This window comes from Pogoniulus pusillus, chromosome 1, assembly GCF_015220805.1.
Source record: "Pogoniulus pusillus isolate bPogPus1 chromosome 1, bPogPus1.pri, whole genome shotgun sequence".
In the NCBI taxonomy this organism is placed as follows: Eukaryota; Metazoa; Chordata; class Aves; order Piciformes; family Lybiidae; genus Pogoniulus; species Pogoniulus pusillus.
The window spans coordinates 44,234,909-44,260,443 of record NC_087264.1 but is presented as its reverse complement, the minus strand read 5'-3'; the positions used below and the strand labels follow the sequence as shown (position 1 = coordinate 44,260,443).

At 40.1% G+C, this 25,535-nt stretch overlaps 1 protein-coding gene across 1 annotated transcript in view; it reads right to left on the bottom strand.

Annotated features, from left to right (window-relative positions):
- TSHR (thyroid stimulating hormone receptor) overlaps positions 1-25,535 on the bottom strand; it is a 50,554-nt gene that overhangs the window by 11,981 nt on the left and 13,038 nt on the right. Inside the window, exons 3-9 of the mRNA XM_064153652.1 lie at positions 22,060-22,131; positions 18,565-18,639; positions 14,506-14,580; positions 12,609-12,683; positions 11,445-11,522; positions 9,663-9,731; positions 1,267-1,344 (exon numbers count right to left, since the gene is read on the bottom strand). Of these exons, the coding sequence (XP_064009722.1) occupies positions 1,267-1,344; positions 9,663-9,731; positions 11,445-11,522; positions 12,609-12,683; positions 14,506-14,580; positions 18,565-18,639; positions 22,060-22,131 (522 nt within the window). The remainder of the gene's footprint in view (positions 1-1,266; positions 1,345-9,662; positions 9,732-11,444; positions 11,523-12,608; positions 12,684-14,505; positions 14,581-18,564; positions 18,640-22,059; positions 22,132-25,535) is intronic.

Genomic DNA, 25,535 nt, shown 5'->3' with positions numbered 1-25,535 from the left:
AAGGGTGATGGTGAATGGAGTTAAATCCAGTAGGCAGCCAGTCATTAGTGGTGTTCCCCAGGCCTCAGTATCCAGGCCAGTTCTCTAATACATTCATAAACCATCTAGTTGAGGGGATTGAGGACACCTTAAGTAACGTTGCAAATGATGCTAAGCTGGGAGGGAGTGTCAATCTGCTCAAGGGTAGAAAAGCCTTACAGAAGGACCTGGACAGGCTGAATCAATGGGCTGAGGCCAATTTTGTGAGATACAACAAGCTAACTATTGGGTCTTGCACTTTGGTCACAACAGCCTCGTGTGATGTTACAGACGTGGCCCTGAGTGGCTGGGAAGCTGCACAGAAAAGGAAGACCCTGGGGGGTGAATACAGGCTGGCAGTGTGCCCAGGCCAGAAGCATCCTGGCCTCTGTCAGGACTAGGGAAGTGATTAGGCCTCTGTGCTTAGCACTTGAATACTGTGTTCAGTTTTGGGGCTTTCGTAACAAGAAAGACATTGAAGTGCTGCAACCTGTCCAGATAAGGACAACAAAGCTGGTGAAGGGTCTGGAGAACTGTTTTTCTGAGGAACAGCTGCAGAAACTCTGGTTGTTTAGTCTGGAGAAAACTAGCTAAGGAAAGACCTTATCACTCTCTACAACTCCCTGAAAGGAGGCTATAGCAAGGTGAGATTGGTCTCTTGTCTCTAGCAACAAATCATAGAACAAGAAGAAACAGCCTCATGTTGTACCAGGGGAGGTTTAGATTATATATTAGAGGAAACTTCTTTACTGAAAAGTGAAGACAATGGAATAGGCTCCCTTAGGATTCCCTATGTGGTTGATTCCCCATCCCTGGAAGTGTTTAATAGATGTGGTGCTAAGGGACATGGTTTAGCACCAGACTTGGTTGTTAAATAATGACTGGACTTGATGGTCTTAAAGCTCCTTTCCAAACAGATTGATTCTATGATTTTATATGACATCATGGCCATCAGTAAAAACTGGGTAGAAGTTTGCTAGGGCTTTCATTGCTCAGAGACTGAGCATCACTTATTTGCTGGTGAGCAGTCATTTTTGTTGCATCACTTGTTTTTCTTGGGGTTGGGTTGTTTTTCTTTCCCCTTCTCTGTGCTATTTTTTGTTTTGTTTTATTTGCTTGTGATTTTTTGTTTGTTTGATTTTTGCAAACATTACCTTCCCTGCTGTTAATAATGATGTCTTGAAAGATAGTGCAACCTAAAATAGTAGTATTTTTAAAGCTTTCCTTACTGCATTTTCTCCTACTCACAGTAAAGTTGGTCCACTGTGCACTCCCAGAAAAGCATCATCGTTGATAACTTCCAGGAATTTGTTCTTATGTAGATAACTGCAGAAACAAATATAACAGAGTGATTTGGAAAGAGTTATCCAGAGGTTAAAGATCTTTAGTTTACCTTCCTAAACAGATTTACAGAAGGGCCATCCTGTCCCAGCAACATATTAAATCATAAGAAGTTACTTAATTTTCTGTGTAACCAAGGAAGAAAAAGATAAGTTTGCCATTTCAAGAAAAAAATCCTCCACTAATAATTAAAAAAGGCAAATAAACTTTATTTTTATCTGCCCTACACAAAAAGACAGATGCATGTACACTGCATCTTCAGGTAGTTGTGTGAGTATGAGGGGAGGTGGATTTGCTTGTTTTTATTACAGTGGGGTAGGGGGAATTAGGTTATTATGGGGAATTACAGGAACACATCATGAACAAACATGAAAATAATTCCCTCCTTGGTTTGAGTTAAATAATAAAAGTTTTAAATGCTTTAAAATTTCCAAAGCCAAGTGAAGGCTCCCATATACAACTTAAGAATGAAGCTTTGTTATATTAAGAGCAAGAGGGGGAGAGATAAGGATAAATCTGAAGGAAAAAGTAATATAAAACATACATTAAAAAAAGCTCCAAACACCTCAACTCTAAAGTCATGAGCTAACAGCCTTTATGGGTTTTGTGGAAGAAGTTTGGAGAAAGAATTGGCTTCAGTAATTTCACAGCTGCAGTTGTACAAAGAGAAAGAATAAGTTAACCTGCAGGATCAGCAGACCAACAGGCATATCCTGGTTTTGTGCCAGAGACACAGTGAATATACGGCACTGACCGCATTTAGTGACATTGTGAAGAGCAGATATACACAGAGCACGATGAAATGGACAAAATAAACATTATTCTTATGTATGCTGTGCTAATTTTCTTGTATTAATCGAGTGCATTTGAGATAGATGAAAAAATGCAGGTTTGGATTTCCAGCAAAAAGGGCTTCACAAAACACAAGAAGTGTGTGAAGTGTGTGAATTTTCTTGGTAAAGTGGTTCCTGATGGTTAGCCAGGAGGGAGGAATACTGCAGCTATAAGTAGCTAGGTCTCCTAAACACAGAGGATAGGAATATGCTGAATTAGCTAAGCAATAAAAACAGGCTGAAAATTAGATTGCAATGTATGCACATGTGCATGTACATATTTACATGTGGCTACTACTGTGGTGATTCTTTCCCTAAGCCAGCAATTAAACTCTAGTTAGTATTTTCAACTGTGATCAGTCAATTTCTGTCCCAGTGTTTACAAAAGAAGCCTGCATGCCTCAAACCTGCTCAGACTTTTGTTTTAATTTAGATGGAAATTGAAATGTGATGAGATGAAAAGTTGTTTACCAAACTTAGTAGTCTCTGGAGGAGGATGGAGGAGCATCTAGCAATGTTGGCTGTGGGGCACTACATGAGGAAGGAGACAAAACAGTCCAAGCATTTTGTTTCTATGCTGTCATGAGAAAGGACCTCTGAGAGAAGTTTGGACCAAGGCAGCAAAGGTGATGGTACAGTTGCATGGCTATGCATCATAGCAGGAATGCAATATAGCACATTAAGGAGGATGTCCTGGATCCATCTGGGACTTGTAGGGTTAACTTTCTCAAAACAAGCTAGATAGGGCCACACTCAGGATAATTCAACCAACCAGCCAAAAGGATATTCAGTACCTTTCTGAATGCCATGGCCACTATATAAGAAGAGGCCTGGCCCAGGCAGGTTCAGTGTTTTTTGCAGACCACAGTATTAGGTAACAGCATCTCAGTTTTCATCACTCACTTAACAGTAATGTTGTTGTTCCTCCTGTTATTTCTTCATTCTCTGTATGGTTCTGTTAAATTCTCTTATTTCAACCCACAATGTTTTGCATTTTGCTTCCTACTTCCCTTCTCATCCCACTAGAGGATGTGCATGTGCAAGTGGGGTCATGGGGCTGAGCTGCTGCTCAGGTCTACGCCATAACAGAAAAGAAGACAGCAAATTGCAGGGAAAGTTGTCAAGGGAAATATATGTCCACCTGGATGAAATAATGGCAAAATGATCAAGGCTATAAAGGCCCTAAAGGATCATGGTACCTAGGCAGAACAGACTTGTAGCACCTGTGACTATCTGACTTTAAAATTGTATTAATTTTCTGTGTAGTGGAAATGGTGAAGTCTAATGGTCCCTATAGCAAATCTTAAAGCATGAGGGTACAGACTATGAACAACAAAAAGGTTCACAAACTGCAATATTAGAGATAGACCAGGTCCAGTAGAAGCAGGAAGAGGAGCTCGTAGTGATGCAAGTATGAGAACAGTGGGTGACCTGGATCCAACGACTACAAATGTCCAGATTGCTTGACATTTCATCAGCAAGGGCACAGGGCCAGTGGAGGCCTTGCAATGCAAGAATAAAGAACATGATGAATGCAGATGATGACCACAAAGCATTGCTCAAGAGATCACAGAAACTTTGCAAGGATTGCAGACAGACTGCCTTGTGGAGATCATGTTTTGCAGGGTAGATAAAAGCAGACAAAATTTCCAGTGATGAGATGAGCAACAAAACTGGGAATTAGGAGAAAACAAATACTATAGCTCAAGTGAAGACAGGTGACACTGCTTAGAATTTGAATAAAATTTTCTTAAAAAGAAGACTTTAATAAAATTTCAGAGTGCAGGTGGCACAGGAAGTATAAGATGCCCAAACCAGGCCTGTTAAAGAAATCAAATTCAAAAGAAAAGTCGAATTGAATGGAAAAATAATTAGATACTACTGATGCAAGCAGTAATACCTCAAGCAGAGAGGGGTGTTTGATACTGTAGCTGTTACAAACATCTCAAAGATAGCTTGTGGTGTATCTAGGAAGGCAGAAAAAACAACAGAAAGATCATCACAACAGACTTCAGAAAGTGTCCATAACGTTTCTGTGAACAGCACCAATTGTAGTTATTAGTGTCAAAGATAACAAAGCTCAAATCTTTGCTAATTGTAAGAGTGTAGAAGGCAACTATCTTTGTGCCAGAAGAGCCTTTCAAATGCAGATAGAGGAGCTGGAGTTCAGCTGTAAAAATAATAAAGTCAGAGTAATTGTTTCTTGGCATGGAAAAAAAATGAGTATTTTTTCCTTAACATTCAGTGGATATAACCTTATATGGATCATCAGAGTGAGAAATGAATGCACTTCATCTGCCTTGTACAACACAAAGTTTTAGCGGGTAATACCCAATGAGTAACGTGCCAGAAGTATTACTTAGGGAGTAATACTTCTGCCATGTTACTCATTGGGCATTACCCATACCTGAAGCCTGATTTCTTACAGAGGAAAACAGCTTCTTTCAACTTCTGAGCTATTATTCTTTGACATAAGGTTTCATTCTTTAGAAAGAGATGGCATTCTAGTATCACCTGACATTTGTGTTTTCCAGGAGCTGACTTGGATGTGCTGTAAATGACAACCTAGTCACTTTGACTGTGAGCTTTAGTTCCTCATTTTGTCTGCAAATCTAATAAAAAAACTAAAAACAGAACAAGAGCTAAGCATTTCCAAGATTTCAACATCTAGGTTGTGATTTTGAAGGACACAAAAACCTGCCTGACCTACTAAAACCTGTTTGTTTTAGTAACTAGACATCGTTACGCAACCAGATAATTGCTTGCCCAGTTTTGAAATTTCCTCCTGGTATCTGAACACCACAGTGAGTGATAAACCTGAAATACAATAGAATCATAGAATCATAGAATCAACCAGGTTGGAAGAGACCTCCAAGATCATCGAGTCCAACCTATCACCCAGCCCTAGCCAGTCAACTAGACCATGGCACTGAGTGCCTCATCCAGTCTTTTCTTGAAGACCCCCAGGGACGGTGCCTCCACCACCTCCCTGGGCAGCCCATTCCAATGCCAATCACTCTCTCTGTGAAGAACTTCTTCCTAACATCCAGCCTAGACCTACCCTGGCACAACTTGAGACTGTGTCCCCTTGTTCTATTGCTGGTTACCTGGGAGAAGAGGCCAACCCCCACCTGGCTACAATGCCCCTTCAGGTAGTTGTAGACAGTAATAAGATCACCCCTGAGCCTCCTCTTCTCCAGGCTAAACAGGCCCAGCTCCCTCAACCTCTCCTCATAGGATTTGTGTTCCAGGCCCCTCACCAGCTTCGTTGCCCTTCTCTGGACATGCTCCAGCACCTCAACATCTTTCTTGAATTGAGGGGCCCAGAACTGGACACAGTACTCAAGGTGTGGCCTGACCAGTGCTGAGTACAGGGGAAGAATAACCTCCCTTGTCCTACTGGCCACACTGTTCCTGATGCAGGCCAGGATGCCATTGGCTGTCTTGGCCACCTGGGCACACTGCTGGCTCATCTTCAGCTTACTATCTATCAGTACCCCCAGGTCCCTTTCCTCCTGGCTGCTCTCCAGCCACTCAGTCCCCAGCCTGTAGCACTGCTTGGGGTTATTGTGGCCGAAGTGCAGAACCCTGCACTTGGCCTTGTTAAATCTCATCCCATTGGCCTCTGCCCACCCATCCAGCCTGTCCAGGTCCCTCTGCAGGGCTCTCCTACCTTCCAACAGATCAACACCTGCTCCTAGCTTGGTGTCATCTGCAAACTTACTGATGCTGGACTCAATGCCCTCGTCCAGATCATCAATAAAGATATTGAACAGGACTGGGCCCAGCACTGATCCTTGGGGAACACCACTTGTGACTGGCTGCCAACTGGATGTGGCACCATTCACCACCACTCTCTGAGCTCTGCCATCCAGCCAGTTCTTGATCCAGCACAGAGTGAATCTGTCCAAACCATGATCTGCCAGCTTGGCCAGGAGCTTCTTGTGGCAGACAGTGTCAAAGGCCTTGCTGAAGTCCAAGTAGACTACATCCACAGCCTTCCCCACATTCACCAGGCGGGTAACCTGATCATAAAAGGAGATCAGGTTGGTGAGGCAGGACCTGCCCTTCCTAAACCCATGCTGGCTGGGCCTGATCCCTTGGCTATCCTGTAGGTGCTTTGTGATGGCACCCAAGATGACCTGTTCCATGACCTTGCCTGGCACTGAATTTACATAAGTGACAAAACCCTTCACATTTACAAATAGAAACAGCCAGCTGGAGGCTTTCTGGAAGTTCATAACCAAGTGTTACCAAGGAGGGCCTGATGTGTTAGCTGCCTGTTTTCACTTATATGAGTTAGAGCCATCAGAATGTACAGTTTCCTGATGCTAATTGATTTCAGTTGTCGAAGCCTTTGATAGGTAATCTTTCAAATGGAAAGAATAAGACTTTGGTAAATATTAATTTGGCAAAGAAACTTAATGTATAGTCAGTATAGGTCTTTCTGAGAATGCCTTTAATTCTGTTATTACTGTCAGCTAAATGGTACAGAATGTAGCAGGAAAGATAAATGAGCACTGGTAAATTAGCAGGATTAAGGATTCATTGTATGGTTTTTTGACACCATATTTTTATCTTGACTCTGAGCCAAACCAAGCATTGTAAGCAATCTCTGACTGTATACCAAAGTAAATACAGTCTTTTGGAGTTTATTTTTGTCATTAGATTTTAAGACTGTACACTTTTCAGTCATTTAGCTAGTTCTGTAAAAGCTCATCACAAATATGTCTTGCCATTCATGGGAAGTAGTTTTGTAAAATCTTCCTTACCAATCTTCCTTACAGAAATAAACACTGGTGCAAGAGCACCACTTTGCAGGAGTCTGCAGGAGTGCTGCAGTTTGCAGACCTTAGTGATGAATGAGAGATTCAAGTTTCAGATGAAGACCATTTGGTGTCACTCAGCCCTTCATTTCTGGTTCTTCCCTGCCTTTATAGAACACATACTGTGGTTTGCTGTAAAACACAGATCCTTGTTGGCTGAGAAGATTTATAAGGCAGTGTCATTATTTAGTATGATAATGGAAACCATTTTTGCATGGTTTCACACCTATATCCGCACTGATTATTTTGACCTCCTTGAATTCCATAGGTCTTCTTATATTGCAAGAAAGGTAGAAAGGCAGACTGCATGGTAGATGGTAGCCTCTCAGATTCAAAAACTGTCTTTGGATTTATAGATGGGACATGGAGTCTTTGAATGATTTGTCAAAAATGAGTACTGATTCTGATTTGTTTCCCTTTTTTTATTTGTGTTTCTCTTTGAGCTCAGAGTTTGGAACCCATGATGATTTATTCCTCTCACTCAGATAAAAAGGACAGATAAAAAGGACTTTAAATTACAAATGTCAGTGTACAGAAAATTAAATATTTGTATTTTGCATTAACTTAATGCTGCTTCTAGAAACAACAAATCTAAGCTTGTATTTAACTAGCAAAATCGTAGCTTATCTTGACCTATAGTAGCCAAACTACTTCAGAAAATTAGTTTAGAAATTTCAATATAGTTTATCAACCAGATAAAGGCTTTACTGCTGATGTACAGCTCCCTAGTTTACCTTGTAAATCTGGAGTACTGCTTTGCTCTAAGCAAATGTCTTATGGTTTAATTAGGAGAAAACTGTTTGTTGTAATAAAGCATTTTTACTCTTGATAGATAAAGCTCTGAAGGTAAGCCTTGTTTTAGTTCTATTGTTTTGGTTTGTGGTGTTCTTGTTTTGGTTTGGCTTTTTTATTTGCTTTACTTGTGCATCATAGCTGGGCACTTAGAATTATAGAATCAGAGAATATCTCAGGTTGGCTAACTATGCTGTGCTTGATTCATCCCAGGATGTGGTTTGTCATTTTCACTGCAAGGGCACACTGTTGACTCGTATTCAACTTGCCATCAACCCAAACTCCAGATCTCTGTCCCACAATTTATAGGTATAAGTGGTATTACTCTGTCCCAGGTGGAGAATCCAAGCCTTGCTCTTTGTATATTTCATATGGTGATTGTCCTGCTCTTGAGTCTATCAAGATCTCTCTTTAAGGCCTTCTACTCTCAAGGCCTTGAAGAATACTGAAGTATCTTTAAAGAATACTAATTGCAGACTTCCCAAAAGTAAGAAAGCAGTATCTGCAGCACCTTGTATGTGTTTTCTGCTTCTTTGCTTCCATGCAGTTCAACAGAGCAGATGTGCAGGACTACATATATTCTAAAACTACATTTGCATTTGATTCTTTAAGAATGAGGAAAATTCCAGAGGACAGCAAGCAAACCAGCATTTGTACTATGAGGAGGCAAACCCAAAAACTTGTACAAAATCCTCTACAATCTCTGTTTCATCAAAGTGTAAGAAACAGGAGTCAACAGTTCATATTCTGGCTAAGGCTTAGAAAAGTTTCAAGTATTGCATATGAGGTTTAGATGAATTTGGTCAAGATGCTGGATTAATTTTGCCATATTTTACATCTTATGCTGTGGACACTGGTACAAGCACTGTGTCATCATGGAAAACTTCCTTTCTCATATAAAAGTAAATGGACTAATGTGAGTCAAATGAGATCTGTTCTAGATCTTTAGTTGAACTCAAAATTTTCAAAATTTTTAAAGTCTACCTAGTTGTTAGGATTAGAAAAAGGCAGTTTTGAAAGATTTAGACCATGTGAAGAATGACCTTATAGAGTTCTTAGAGATTTCAAGCCAACTTTAAAGTACTGAAAATGATCATATCTGTTCTCATGATCCTGTGATTAATTTGTGATTTCAGGATGGAGAAATCTCTTTACTCATGAGATTGCCAGCCTAACTCTTAAGTCAAGCCTCTGAAGACCAGAATAAGCTCCATCAATTGGAATGAAGGCTCTGGAACTGAGATTTCTTCAGTGTTAATGAATGAAACAGATGGTTTTGAGAATGGTGCAATAAAGATATTCAGTCAAAGTCTTTGTTTTCCAGAAAGTACAATAGGAAGGTGAGGGGAAAGCTGAAACAGTTGCTTCATGCTTTTGAGGTTCCTATCTCTCAGAATTGCTTCTAACACTTTACACCACTCTCTTTCTTTTTATTGCAGACAAAATTTCTGTGAAAGGGTTGCTAGCATTATCAGTGATGCACTGACTGAAAGAGTCCGGTAAGTAAATCTGCATAATTATCTTCTCATTTTTCTTAGAAGTGTTGCCAAGCAAAAGATTGTTGTAGCTTTAAACCATAACAAAATTGACAGGGGAATTACCTGCCATTGTTTTATTTCTGAGCTATAAATAGACATACCAACTGAAATCACACTGCAGAAGACATTAACTGCTGATATTTATACTGCTGCCTGAAATTAATATCCTCTCTTTAGTCCTTAAAAATAATTACAGTAAGATACATATTTCAGAGCCTTCAAGAAGTGTAGATTTGAGGGGGTTTATTGGTTTTTGTTTGCTTGGTTTTGTTTGGGTTTGTTTTTCTGAAAGAAGAGAATGATCTGCTACTTACATAGCATCCAGATTTGTCCCATTAAAAGCGTGGCTTTGGATGCTGGTAAAGCCATTATTGTAGAGTTTGCTGCAAGCAAGCAAACAAAATAAATAAGTAAAAGTAATGTGTTCTGATTGCTTTTTTCCCCAATACCTGAATGTCTAACATTTACATTTTTTCTTGAAAACACCATACTTATGAATGGGGAATGAGTTAATTCTGAATTCTGGAAGAAGCAGCAATTATAGTGCAAGGTCAGGCAAATGCCCAGCAGCATTCCTGAGTGCAGCAGAATCAAGAATACCAAATGTTGCAGGTTTGCAACATTTGACTATAATAACAAGGAAACAAAAAGAATGGTTAAGGGTAAAGAAAATAATACCTAGGCAAATAAGTATGAGTTTACTATCAGGCCTGCTTGAATTTTTGGAATTAGATTCCTTTTTCCTTCCCACAATAAAATTGGGGGGGGTTGTTTTGTTTTAACTTCTTTAGAATCCATTTTCTTGCATTCTAGTTTTCTTGCCTTTAAATCAGGTTTTAACTTTTGACAATCATTTTCACTCCTCTCCACCCTTTCTTGTGATTCACATTGAGTATAACTGCATGAATAAACATTATTTACCAATTTTCCTGCAACAATGAATCTCCTGATATTTGCCAACTATTAGTTTGCATGGTATTTGCCACTTGGGTTGCAAAAATGTTAGATACACTTACAGCCATGCTGTAGCTTTACAGAAGGACAAATCTGCAAACATTTCGCTTTGGTTTTCTCCAGTATAACCATTCACTGGTGTTAGGATCATGCAAAAGCAAAAAACAACTAACCAAACAAAAAGCAACATACAAAGCAAAACAACAAAACCAAAAAAAGACAAACAAAAGCACAAACCCCAACAAACATTGGTTAAAGCAGTTTAAATAAAAGCAGCAGGCTTGATTCAAATAAAATTCAACTAAAGAATTAATGTGAGTTACATTACAGATACTAGCTATGGTGTTTCACTGTTATCATAGAACCATAGAATCAACCAGGTTGGAAGAGACCTCCAAGATCATCCAGGCCAACCTATCCCCCAGCCCTAGCCAATCAACTAGACCATAGCACTAAGTGCCTCATCCAGTCTTTTCTTGAACACCTCCAGGGACGGTGCCTCCACCACCTCCCTGGGCAGCCCATTCCAATGCCAATCACTCTCTTTGTGAAGAACTTCCTCCTAACATCCAGCCTATACTTTCCCCGGCACAACTTGAGACTGTGTCCCCTTGTTCTATTGCTGGTTACCTGGGAGAAGAGGCCAACCCCCACCTGGCTACAATGTCCCTTCAGGTAGCTGTAGACAGCAATGAGGTCACCCCTGAGCCTCCTCTTCTCTAGGCTAAACAACCCCAGCTCCCTCAGCCTCTCCCCATAGGGTTTGTGTTCCAGGCCTTCCAACAGCTTTGATGCCCTTCTCTGGACACCTTGCAGCACCTCAACATCTCTCTTGAATTGAGGGGCCCAGAACTGGACACAGTACTCAAGGTGTGGCCTGACCAGTGCTGAGTACAGGGGAAGAACAACCTCCCTTGTCCTACTGGCCACACTATTCCTGGTGCAGGCCAGGATGCCATTGGCTCTCTTGGCCACCTGGGCACACTGCTGGCTCATCTTCAGCCTACATAAACTACTATGTTATAAACTACTAAAGAGTAAGATAAGTGTATATATATATATATACATATACACTTATAATTTTTTTAACATGTATGTTTGAAAGAGGTAATTGCCTTGTGACTTAACCTGGAAGAACTTACAGAGTTAGAGATTCATTACAAATCCCATGGAAAGCATTTGCAGGCACTGAAGTCATGAAAGGATTATCTGCAATTTCACTGAAAAAGGAGACAAAACATCACAGTCAAACATCTGCCCAAAAGAGCTTCTCCAGAACAATTTTTTTAATTAATTGTTCTCTGCCTTGAGGATAAATAAAAGGGTAAAACAAATTATAGAATCACAGAATCAACCAGGTTGGAAGAGACCTCCAAGATCATCCAGTCCAACCTAGCACCCAGCCCTAGCCAGTCAACTAGACCAGGGCACTAAGTGCCTCATCCAGTCTTTTCTTGAACACCTCCAGGGATGGTGACTCCACCACCTCCAGGGATGGTGACTCCACCACCTCCCTGGGCAGCCCATTCTTGTTGAGTTATGTCTAAGACTGGAAGATACATGCGGAACGATTAAGAACTGAGTATGTTCCAGCATCCAGGAAGTGAGCTTGTAAAGCAGATGAGCTTTTATAGAGCTGTCATGAACCAAGGTGCTCCTGGCCTAGTGACTAAAAACCTTGACTTGCTTGTTCATGCTTTTTTTTTTCTTGATTTTTTTCCCATGTTTTGTTTATTAAAACATTAATTGCATGAAGCAACACATTTTGACTAAAATAAGAGCTGTGATAACTAATTGCTCTCAAGGTTATCCAGGTCTTCTGTCAGGGTGGAGTCAAGAAAAAGGCAGTGGGTAGCCAATGGGGATTGTGATTCATCAGTATAGGAACTCAGTGAAGTATTAGAAAATGTGCAATAGGAGCTCACCATGCAAGTACAAATTCATTACAAGAATGCTGGCAGGATGACTTCATGCCAGATCAAGTCCTGCTGTGTATCCCACTGTTCTGATGTCAGACTAATTTGATCCATGACAAAACCAAAATAAAAGCAAAAGGTCTATAGGAGCTGTGTACCACTTGCTTTGGCTAATTCAAGGCAAATGTTCTTGTGTGTCCATGTGTCTCATGCAGGTCAAATGTACAGTGCTAGGTGACCTGGCATTTTCCAGATTTCACACTAACAATCATTGAAATACAGCTTGAGGAAAAGTGTTTTGTCAGACTTATTTGATATTCTCCAAAACAGAAATCTTCACTCTAGGTTTTCTTGGAATCCAAGGATTCTAACTAGCTGTGAGATACTTACAGTAAAAAGTTCACATCAAATGAGTGGATTTTGGTGAGGTCTGGAAATGCTTTGAGTCCAGTATTAGAAATACCACTGGGAGAGAGGAGAAATAGAAAGAATGACATGTACTGGGTCACTGAACAAAGACAAACAATGTGTTTAAAACTTTCAGTGGTGCAGGATGGTTATTTCATCCTCTCTATTGCCAATCAATTAATTTATAATCAGCTATCCAAAATACAAGCATGCAATAACAATTAAAAAAATCACATTTATTATAAATAGGAAAACATAATAATAGGACAGCCAATCAGATCTGCAGAGGGAACTGTCCTGTGAGAGGGGGATAGAGAGAGAAGAAAAACACTTCTGGATTCACTTGAGAGATTAAGCTGCTTCAAGCAATAGTCTGGATGCCCAAATCCTCAATCTTCTATTGAGGCTAAGAGCTGGTTCAAATAGCCCTAGAAAGGGAAACTGCCTTCAGATGTCAACACAGTCAATGGCCCTTATTTCTGAACTATAGAGTGCAAATAACTTGAGAAAATATCATTCTCAATTTTTAAAATTATTCTCCTGAAGTGAAATTGTTTTGACTACTTTGGTTTTATTCCTTTCAGATCTATAGGAAAAACCTGGAAAAAATTTCCCTTCCCACAGCTACCCCCACCACACACACAAGCACACTACCAACTCCTTTTCTAGAGTCTTCCCAACAAAATCAGAGATGTTATTCTCTTTCTCAGCTTTCTTTTCCTGTTATAATTTTAGAATCTCATAGTTGGTTACTCTGTGATGCTTTTTAGAAACTTCATGGGATCCCAGAGAAATTCTTCTGGATTTCTTTCTGCCATGGCAGTCATGTGAAATCAGGTGTCTGTAGATGAGCTTGTCACATTTGGCTGACAGGTATGCTTTAAAACTCTCTCTAAAACATAAAAAATGTGTGTATTTTTGTTGTGTCCCTTCTTCCCACTATTCTCTATAAAAATATAGTCACAGCACTAATCATAAGAAGAAAGCTTGATGTGGAATTTTGCCAAGGAAATGCCAATATATTTGAGTCATTTAGAATCATAGAATCATAGAATCAACCAGGTTGGAAGAGACCTCCAAGATCATCTAGTCCAACCTATCACCCAGCCCTATCCAATCAACTAGACCATAGCACTAAGTGGATAAGAAGAATGGCAAAATTACTGATGAATTTGTGGACATGTTTTCCCTTCTTGCCAAAGTAGTCAAAGTTCCAACTCCTAACCTCACTGGCTTTTTGTCATTAAAATAAAGCAACAAGGGAAAACATTGCAATCTGTTCCCAAAAGAAATGCAGAGAAACAAAACTGCTGTAGTGTAAGGAGTCATCTCTATGGGCTTAATCATAGAACCAACCAGGTTGGAAGAGACCTCCAAGATCATCCAGTTCAACCTATCCCCCAGCCCTAGCCAGTCAACTAGACCATGGCACTAAGTGCCTCATTCAGTCTTTTCTTGAACACCTCCAGGGACGGTGCCTCCACCACCTCCCTGGGCAGCCCATTCCAATGCCAATCACTCTCTCTGGCAAGAACTTCCTCCTGACATCCAGCCTATACTTCCCCTGGCACAACTTGAGACTGTGTCCTTGTTTTATTGGTGGTTGACTGGGAGAAGAGGCCACCCCCTACCTGACTACAATGTCCCTTCAGGTAGTTGTAGACAGCAATGAGGTCACCCCTGAGCCTCCTCTTCTCTAGGCTGCACACCCCCAGCTCCCTCAGCCTCTCCTCGTAGGATTTGTGTTCCAGGCCCCTCACCAGCTTTGTCGCCCTTCTCTGGACACCTTCCAGCACCTCAACATCTCTCTTGAATTGAGGGGCCCAGAACTGGACACAGTACTCAAGGTGTCAGTTTGTTACAAGTGCTAAATACTTACAGGTATTTCAAAAGTGTGAGGTTCTTAAAGGCATCTGGATCAATGTAATCCAAGTTTCTAAGATTTCGAATTTCACTGTAAAAAAGGGGAAGAATATTACCACATTAATAATTAATCTGTAATTATCCTAACAGAAATCAGCAATGTTTAGAATGAAATTTCAGGGGTGTAATTACTGAAATGATGTTTGGTGTTGGCCAGCACTAACTCAAGACCACACTGAATTCTGATCAGTCTTACAATGATGAATTATCATCTGGATAGATGCCGTCCTGGAGACTGGCTACTTTAAGCAAGGAGGAAAGAAGCATCTGAGATTTTGTTATGGATCCTTTGTCTGAATGTTCCTAGAATCAAAAACAACAACCCATTGTAATAGCTATTTCTTTGAGCATGGTGACAGCTGAGTGAAAAGAGAAGTTAAGCAAAACTTTGAGTATTGATATATAATTAGCCTATTAACTTACAATCATCTACTTAGCTTAGAATTTTATATCCTCCCCTTGGCTCCAACTCAGTGCAGAGCTGGAGAGCAGTCCCCCATGAGCTATCCATATAATGCTGTACATAGAAAGGCGAGCCACTTGAGCCTTTGGCCCTGTTCCCAAATACTGGTAAGGCTTTTCATGTGGTTGTGTGAGAAAAGAGAGCTTTTGGAGGGGGGAGGAGGAGAAAGTAGTAGTGAGAGATTAGAGGGAAATGAGCAGAGATACAGAGAAAAAGAAAAGAAAGTGGCTATTTCTGGGGTTCCTTCCACAGGAATAATCTCCCAGTGTGGTAGGTTGGGAGTTTCCCACCCTACCACGAATTCACCAGACTGACTCAGCTGGCTGGGAGTTAAGGAATAAAGCTGCATTTATAGCGTGGCACAATTTGCAAGCACATATACACAATATATACAGATATTTACAACAGCATACAATGACATACAAATTCAAAGTAATACAGAAATACAAAACCCCTTCTGAACTGGAGAACCACCCAGGAGGGCTTTCAAACCAACTCCTTTTCTTCTTTCCACCCCTCCTCCCTTATCTTAGAATCTGTTATGCGCAAGGGGTGAGATGCAGGAAGCCAGAGAAGGAGTTCGAAGAATATTGATTAGTTTGGGTTATGCAGGTCCAGGCAGGGGAATAAGTGAAGCAGGCAGCAGCCAGACAGAGACTAACTGACTTTTGTTTATGCTTCTTGTTTTTATATCTCTCAGCAGAATTAATGATATAGACACTATTATTTTATTTTCACAGTCAATGGTCTAATTTCTCTCATTAAAATATTCCAATTAGCCTCAAACCAGCACACCTGAGAAAATGATCTGATTTTAAAAGCTTTTTGTTTAGTGCAATGCTGTTAAGCTGCAGATCTACTAGGAAGACAACTACACAGAAGCAGTGACTTCTAATCACACACTTTCACAATTACATCTGGAAAAAATAAATGCTTATGCCATTGTATGGGAGAGACAGTTCTGAATTTGTAAGTGTTATCTTATAGGTGTACTTTTAAAAGGTAAAGACAAAAAAGGAACAAGAAACCATTGTAAGATCAATTTAACACAATTACAGTAAAAAAAAGTCCAAAGTCTTGGTTCTGATCTTCATCTTCCTAGGCTGGGAATTTTGCCATTAAGAACAACTGGCCTATTAAAATGCAGCAGGTGCTCAGTATTCTTAGTTTCTAGAAGTTGCTTGGCACTTGACAGGCATAGGTTCATAAAAATATGACCTATGCTTAAAGAGACCTGAACTCTGGAAGGAACAGAAACTCAGGACAGAAACACATGGACTGAATAAGGACCAAGAAAATGGAACACTGAGGATCAAAGCTGAAGCACACTGACAGATGTGGCTGACAAGGATGATGATGAACACAGGATCCCTACTCACATGACACTGGACTCAAACTTAAACCAGCTAGTTCCTCCCTCCCTCCCACAAACATGAAATATTCTCCTAAGAAGCTCTTATGTTTAAAAGCAAATGTTTTTAAAATTAACCTGTATGTAATTTTAAATTAAGGTGGAAAGATTATTTATATAAAACTGCACTGCATGAAAAATCCATGAAAAACAACCTGTGCAAGTAAAAGTCTGCAAAAAGACTTCATTTTCAAACCTGTTGCAGTAACATCAACCTCCCTCAAAATACCCTGTGATAATCTCTACCCAATATTATTTTAACAATAATATTTGGAAAATACTATGCAAACAGAAAACCTTAAGCAAATGCATAGCACCAAGTTACACATTTATCCTTGAGTAATCTTGTTCTTTGCAAAATAAGCCAAACCCAACAACGATGAGTTAACAAGTCAGAGGAGTTACTGAAGCCATTCAGTAAAAGGTCTAATTTACAAGTCAGTCTCTTTCACAGCTTATATGCAACTGCCTAATATATTCTCTGATAAAATAATACATGGGCCTTATTTTCAAACAGATTTTTGAAACCTTGAAAGCACTTAGGAGTGGTAGAGGGCTGGGGTGTGCCTATAGCTTGTAGTGATAGGATGAGAGGGAACAGCTTTAAGCCTTAAGGAGGGCAGATTTAGACCACATATTAGTAAGAAATTGTTTACAATGAGGGTGGTGAGATGCTGGAACAGGTTGCCCAGGGAGGTTGTGAACACTTCCTTGGAGGTGTTCAAGGCCAGAGTGGATAAGACCTTGAGTGATCTGATCTAGTGGGAGATGTCCCTGCCCATGGCAGTGGGGTTGAAACTAGATAATCTTTAAGGTCCCTTCAAATCTAAACCATTCTATGAATCTAGGAATAAGTACTCCAATCACACCAAAGCCTTCCTGCAAAACCCTTTCAGGACTATTACAGAAGCATGTTATTGGACTGTGCTAGATCTAAGGATCCTGGACTCCACTGCTAGCTCTGTGTCTTGGTTTTGCTGGGACAGAATCACAGGCCAGTCATGAGCTACAGGCCCTTAGCAATTCTGAGTTATCCAGGACAGCTGGCTTGAGTTGGCTCACAGGTATATCCCATACCATCAACATCACACTCAGCATAAAGCAGACAGTTTGATAAGGTAAGAATTTCTTGCTTGGGCTTCTCCTTAACCTGCCTCTTTTCTTTCCACCTCTTGAGGACTGCCTTCCTGGATATGGTGGCTGATGCACTTTTGCTAGTCTGAGTGTAAATTATATATGTTGTATTGACAATAGTATTAATTTGACTACCCCATTAAATCTGTTTTCATTTCAACCCACAGATCTTCTCTCCAGGACCTTTTTGGTTGAAGGTCTCCCACCGCTTTTGTAACTGCCCTGATGCATCATTTGGTGAGGACTAGTCAGAACAAAAAGGCATAAAAACACTTCTCAGAAGTCTTTGTCCATAACATTTGTGTTCTCTTTAATAACCAGGTAAGCACTCTTCATGTAACTTTTCTGGCACCATTACTTATTATTCACCATGTCTCCAGCTAGTGCTATTTTGCTCACTGCTTTGGCCTTCCTGACCTTATTTCTGGCACCTATATTACTGCTTTCACTTACCTTTGGTAATTTGAAAAAAGTAATTCTTAGCTGCCAGTTTATTTCAACTTGCTAACAACCTCATAATGTAGTCCCATATTTTATTCACTACACCTTCTTAGACTTTGTTGGGAGGATACAGAAAAGCAAGGGAACTGAAAAGACATAGGGAAGGAAAGCACAAGTCAGAGAAACTGAGTCCATGTTACAGGGAAAGAAAATGAGAAGAGCAACATTCAGGTACAAAAGAAACAAGAATGACAACTTAAACATCAGTATTCACACATCTCCAAATTTATCAATCACAGAATCAACCAGGTTGGAAAAGACCTCTAGGATCATCTAGTCCAACCTATCACCTAAGCCTTCTAATTAACTAAACCATGGCACTAAGTGCCTCATCCAGCCTCCTCTTAAACGCCTCCAGGGATGCTAACTCCACCACCTTCCCAGGGCAGCTCGTCCAATGGGTGGTTGTCCTTTTCGTGAAGAACTTCTTCCTAACTTCCAGCTGAAACCTGCCCTGGTGCAGTTTGAGACTGTGTTGCATTGATTTATTTAATTACAATACTTACATATGAGTGACTTTACTTAAACTGCTGAAGGAGTGGGCTTCCAGACGCTGGAGTGTTTCATCTATGGAGATGTAGCTAAACACCAGCAAACAGAGAAAGAAACAAGTCTCAGAACTTGGCGAGCCATGGCTAGTGCCTGTCACATCACCTTAATTTTCCTCTCTCATACATTTTCTCATTGAAATGCCATAACACTGCCAAACTGAGGGAGGAACCTTTTAGAGACTTTCCACTGACATCTTAGATGTACGCTATACTATAGAATACGGTTAAACAAAAACCCACAAGAGTGCTACTAAGCAGCACGTTTCTCATTTCACAATTGTGTTTCTTTTCTTTTCTGCACTTAAGGTCACCTTGGAATTCTCTAAGGAGATCTGCCCTTCAGATAAATTTGCCTACTTATCTGTATTAAATAATAAAAAAGGAAGGAAAGATAGTCTGTGGACCATCACTCCAACATCTGCTCCAGATCATCAGAGTGATCAATTCTTTGATATTGTTGAGGAAAAGAAGGTGCTCTAACATGAATTTATCTGGCCATACAGTGAGTGTTTATCAATGTGGCCCAGAAGCAAACCAGATAGCAAGCTTAAAAAATGCTTATTTATACAGGGTTTAGGCTGAGATGTGTTTTTGCAGCCAGTGGTCTACTGAAGAACAGGAGAAAATAGCTCTGCAGAGTTTCACCACCACCATCATTAGCAAAATAATAATACTGGAGCTACTTTGATGTGTGTGATGGTTTGGGTGTTCCCTGCCCCTCTTCCCTTTAGAAATCACCCGGACTAGACTCAGCCAGCTCTGGAAATATGAATGAAGCTTATATTTACAGCTGGAACAATATACAAGCAGATCTTTACAGTATATACAGTTAAACACAGAAATATACAAGATAAAAGGTAATAGAGAAACACAACTCCCCTCACAGAAACCTGAGTCCCCAGGAAGGGCTCTTAACCACCCCTTCACCTTCCTTCTACCCCTCTCAACCTTACCCCAGTCCCAAGGAAGAATGGAGGTTTGGCCACAGGGGTTAGGAAGCAAAGTGGATTAGTCAGAGAGGCTAGAGAGAGATACAGTTCAGCCACTTCCCCAAAAGAAGTGAGGCTCCCTTAGCTATGTTTTGATCCTTATTCTTATACATCTCACTAAGCCTATGAGGGAAGTAAACATCACCACTGTTTTCCTTTCACATCCTGTAATCTAGTTCTCACCAAAACATTCTAGCAAGCTTCAACTAGCACACAACTGACTAGGGCAGGTTTTCAGAGTAAATGAATTCCTGTTATTTGAGGCTAAAATATCTGAGTCTGTCCTTCAAAATAGCTCTTGGTTTTAATATGCCTTAATGCTGAATAGCATTTTAAAGAAGTGCTACTGTATTTTATTTACATTTCAATAACATTTTACATAATATTTTGAATCTATAGATATTTAAAAATAAAATGTCTTGTGTACAGCTTATATTAATTATGGCAACTTCATCACTATTTGAAATGCAAGAGATTCAATTGACATCAGTTTTAGATGTCAAAATCAAATGCAATGTAATAATAAAGAGACTATATAATATATCTTTTCTCCTTTTTAATCAGTAAACCTTCAAATACCTAGAATCATACTTAAAAATATCCAATGGGTATTTTACATCAATCTGAATTAGGATGTAAACCAGAAACTTCTTTTGCATCTGAATACATTTTAAAACCTCTGTTTTGTTTTTTTTTTTTTTTTTTTTTTTTTTTTTGTTTTGTTTCCAGTGTGCTGATGCATTTCTGACAGGAATTAGCTTTACACTTGAGCATTTCATTGTAATGCCTTTTGTTTGATTCCTGTAGTAAAGCAGCAGAAACAATCTTCTGCCTATCAAGAGTGCATAGACATGCATTCATTTAAGAGAAATGGTAGCTTTATGAACCTTGTTTAAAACAAAAATTTTAAAGAGGATAACTACATTTTCTATTTGGTACAGAGGGAAAATTAGTTTATTTGTGTAAATTATACAGCAGAAACCATAGAACAAAATGAAGTGCTATATTTGGAACAGTAAACACAGTCTCTATTACACTTCAGAACATTTTCTAGAGGAGTTTACAAAGCAAGGAATGGTAGTTTTCATTGCTGATGGAAATCATGGTCTAGGAGAGGCAAATGAGAAATGTAGTATATTAGAGGCCAAGATGTACACATGTGTGCTATAGTTAAAATTCAGGTACTGCTTCCCTAAAGTTCGCATCAAGGAAGGTCATGATTTGTAGTAGCAAAGCTATAAGCCAGGAGGACATTGACAGTATTCAGATTGAAACCATTCTCTATTCTTCATAGGTTTCTTAAAAGTAATATGAGATAAAGAATTGTGGTAATCCAGAAGGTATGTTACAAACAGAGAGGGCAACGCTGCTACGTCATGATTTTAGGTAGGTGATTGCTATATTCAACTCTATCCTTGCTATTTTCCTACATGTAAGTGTGGAGCAGAGTGAAGGTAAAACTCAGCTAATTTACACACAAAGGAAGTGGCACATGGGAATTCCCTCCCACATCACACAAATACTAATCATAGAATCATAGAATCATAGAATCAACCAGGTTGGAAGAGACCTCCAAGATCATCCAGTCCAACCTATCACCCTGCCCTATCCAATCAACTAGACCATGGCACTAAGTGCCTCATTCAGTCTTTTCTTGAACACCTCCAGGGACGGTGCCTCCACCACCTCCCTGGGCAGCCCATTCCAATGCCAATCACTCTCTCTTTGAAGAACTTCCTCCTAACATCCAGCCTATACCTACCCTGGCACAACTTGAGACTGTGTCCCCTTGTTCTATTGCTGGTTACCTGGGAGAAGAGGCCACCCCCCACCTGGCTACAATGTCCCTTTCAGGTAGTTGTAGACAGCAATGAGGTCACCCCTGAGCCTCCTCTTCTCCAGGCTAAACAGGCCCAGCTCCCTCAGCCTCTCCTCATAGGGTTTGTGTTCCAGGCCCTTCACCAGCTTCGTTGCCCTTCTCTGGACATGTTCCAGCACCTCAACATCCTTCTTGAATTGAGGGGCCCAGAACTGGACACAGTACAAATGTGTAATGTTTTGGTGAAAGTCCATCCCTAGTCTAGAAACACCACAGGATCTCCAATAAAATGAGCTTGAAATTGTGCTGGGAATTGGAAAAAAAAAAAATATCCAGGACCAGCAATAGAATACGTTCATTTGTTATGGTTGAAACTCTTTCTAGTATTTTGCACACTGCATAACAAACCCAAAAAGTTTTGTAGCCTTTCTTAGCACATCTACTTCAGTCAGGGTGTATTAATTTCCAAAAAATGCCAGTTTAGGTTATAAACCTGCAGTTCTAAAATGTAAGTGGTGAGGTAGCAAAGGCACAAGAATATTTTCATTTCAGAAGAGTTTTTACACAAAGACAATTTAGGAGAAGAAAATATTTTTTTTTTAATGAAGGAGCTAAAATAATAATATCAGAAACAGAACTTACATGCTAGAGATGTTGGGGAGATTGGAAAAAGCACCACTTGGAATTGTTCTTAGATGAGTCTCCATAAATCTCCTAGAGGAATAAAAGATTGGCAGTTAACACACATTTTAAAATACAGCTTAAGATTAGAAAGTTCTGCACAATTCCAGTTCTGCTCTAATATTTCTATTACAGTATCACAGTATCATCAGGGTTGGAAGAGACCTCACAGATCATCAAGTCCAACCCTTTACCACAGAGCTCAAGGCTAGACCATGGCACCAAGTGCCACGTCCAACCTTGCCTTGAACAGCTCCAGGGACGGCGACTCCACCACCTCCCCGGGCAGCCCATTCCAGTGTCCAATGACTCTCTCAGTGAAGAACTTTCTCCTCACCTCCAGCCTAAATCTCCCCTGGCACAGCCTGAGGCTGTGTCCTCTGTTCTGGTGCTGGCCACCTGAGAGAAGAGAGCAACCTCCTCCTGGCCACAACCTCCCCTCAGGTAGTTGTAGACAGCAATAAGGTCACCCCTGAGCCTCCTCTTCTCCAGGCTAAACAATCCCAGCTCCCTCAGCCTCTCCTCGTAGGGCTGTGCTCAAGGCCTCTCACCAGCCTCGTCACCCTTCTCTGGACATGCTCAAGCATCTCAACGTCCCTCCTAAACTGGGGGGCCCAGAACTGAACACAGTACTCAAGGTGAGGTCTAACCAGTGCAGAGTACAGGGGCAGAATGACCTCCCTGCTCCTGCCGACCACACCATTCCTGATGCAGGCCAGGATGCCACTGGCTCTCTTGGCCACCTGGGCACACTGCTGGCTCAGTTCCTTTTCCACAATTTTTCCATAGTTGCCTCATTTCTATTCCTGTTTCCTTATGTGACTTGCTTTGCTTGGTGTTCTCCCTCAATCTAAAATGCAACATTCTGAATTGTTTCTCCTAGCAACTCTAAAGAAACTTGAAACTTTGCAGGAAGAAAAATAATCAGTGTTGCAGTCCGTTTGGCAAGTGGGAGTCTGTGGATAATTAGTGATTGTGGACCATCAGGCACCAGTGGTGTGTAGAAGGCTGTAGGATAGCCAGTAATTCTTTGGAGTGGGAAGGAGACATGCTGAGAACATTCTGAACTGGGTCAGTCTATCATGAATGAAAAGTGAAAGTAATTTAAACAGACTAACTTTATTGCAGCCCAGTATAACTGCATATAAAGATTACAAGCTTGCCAACTGTGCTAACGTGCTTCTCACACTGGGAAAGCAGAGTTTTGGCATTTAATGACCAAACCCAGAAACAAGAAAGGCAAGACAGGTTGGTACTTCCAGCCTGACAATCATAACGTGCAGTGTCAGCATAGGATGCATGAGAATTCATTATATTAATGGACTGAATCTTCCTTCCTGTCTTTCATGTATTATGAATTTTCTTTAAACCTGCATGTTTCAATTTGAAATTTAGCAAGTGACTCCAGTAGTCAGCCACAGAATGTTCACAGAGAAATTCAGCTTTTTCTGAATAAGGGAAAAAAATTACAGGGAAAATATGCATTAGCTTTCCAAGTGAGAAATACAGTAACTTACATAGTTACTGTACAGTCCTGTCCTGTACAAATGAGACTTAACAGTTTCATTTGATTTCCTTTCTATATTAAGGCAAAGACAACACACATGAGAATGTTCAATACCATTTATTTTTAACAATTGCTCCTGTGCTAACCTTAGTACTACCTTTTGGTCCTACTTTTATTCTCTTGTTAGATTAAAAGCTTAAATACATCCAGAAGAAAAGTCTTTAGTATTTCCTCTATAAAATCTTTCAAAAAGAAAAGCTCAAAGTCTTGAGGTAATTTTCATTACAAATATACTACCAACATTTGCAAAGATACAAAAGCACAGAAATCACAGTATTGCTATATGAGTTGTTTTTAAGATGGCAAGAAAATGTCTCAGGAAAAGAAAGGAAGTCAGTTTGAAGGGTCTAGCCTTGAGCTCTGTGGTAAAGGGTTGGACTTGATGATCTGTGAGGTCTCTTCCAACCCTGATGATACTGTGATACTGGTTTAAAAATTTCTTTCTGATCTGATCTTTATACCAAAAGTTTAGCCTGTGTGTTCCTGAAAGACCTGACATGGCATGTCAGACTACTTGTGCATTGTTGTTTTCCTCTGCCTCAAACATCTGTCTAACTGGAATGTAAAGTTTTTTGGTCAAAAGTCAAATGCACCTTAAAAAAAAAACAAACTTGCACTTTGACTCCCTTCTGATCTTCCCAAGCAATCTTTAGCAGAGACTTTCTCAGAACTAGCCCAGTTGTTTTCATTAAAGAGAAAAAGCCTTAAAGAAAAAAGTATGACACCATAAATACTTCAAAATAGTTTATATCTGCATAGAAACAACCCTGGTTTCGACTAACTTAGAGCAGGTATACTTAAGCAGAGATTGTGAATTATTCAAACTTAATCATATTTGCTTAATGACTGTACAATATCAACACAGACAGCATGACCCAAGTATCTAGTAGACAAAAGTGTTGCCTCTCCCCTAAGCACTGCTTAGCACTGATTCGTTACTTGTGCTGTAACTGGTCTGTAACAGTTACAATAGTTAACAGCGTCCTGTTTGCTGAATGCACCAAGAAACTCCATTCTCGGCAGATGTGCTGCATACACGCTTATCGCACCACCCCACCAGCTATCAGGCTGTGGGTGTGCAAGGAGTTGAAATGAGACATAGATAGGACCAGCTAACCACAACTGACCAAACATACCGTATGGCATCATGCTTTTACATGTAAAGATGGGGGAAGGAGGAGGAAGCGGGGGACATCCACAGCAATGGCATTTGTCTTCCCAAGGAACCATTACACACATTGGAGCCCTCCTTTGATAGAGATGGCTGAACACCTGCCTGCTGATGGGAAGTGGTGAGTTAATTCCTTGTTTTGCTTTGCTTGCCTGTTTGACTTTTACTTTTCTTATGAAACTGCCTTTATCTCAACCTACGAATTTTCTCACTTTTACTCTTCCAATTCTCTCTCTTGTCCTGATGCAAGTGAAGTGAGTGAGTAGCTGGGTGGTGCAGAATTGCCAGCTGGGGTTAAATGATGGCACAAGGTAAAAATAAAAGAAATAATTTCAGAGAAATTTTACACTAATAAATCAAGATTAGACTCATAGGTGAAAAGCTTTACTTTTATATATAAAACACTACTAATGCTTTATACAGATTATAGTTCTTGACTATCAATTTAACAACCCTCTATTTTAATGTTAAGCAAGCCATAATTACACATCAAAGGCCTCTGCTTGCTTATGTTTGTCTATTTTATTTCTATTACTCCATTGTGTTGGAGTGAAAATTCCAGAGGAAAATATAGGAGAAGTATACATCCCTTTCAACCACACCTATTCATCTGATAACCAACACTAACAGTGTACACTATGTAGCTAAAATACCAACAAAGTGAGAAATTACAGGTAGAGATGTGGTAGAGCACATGAA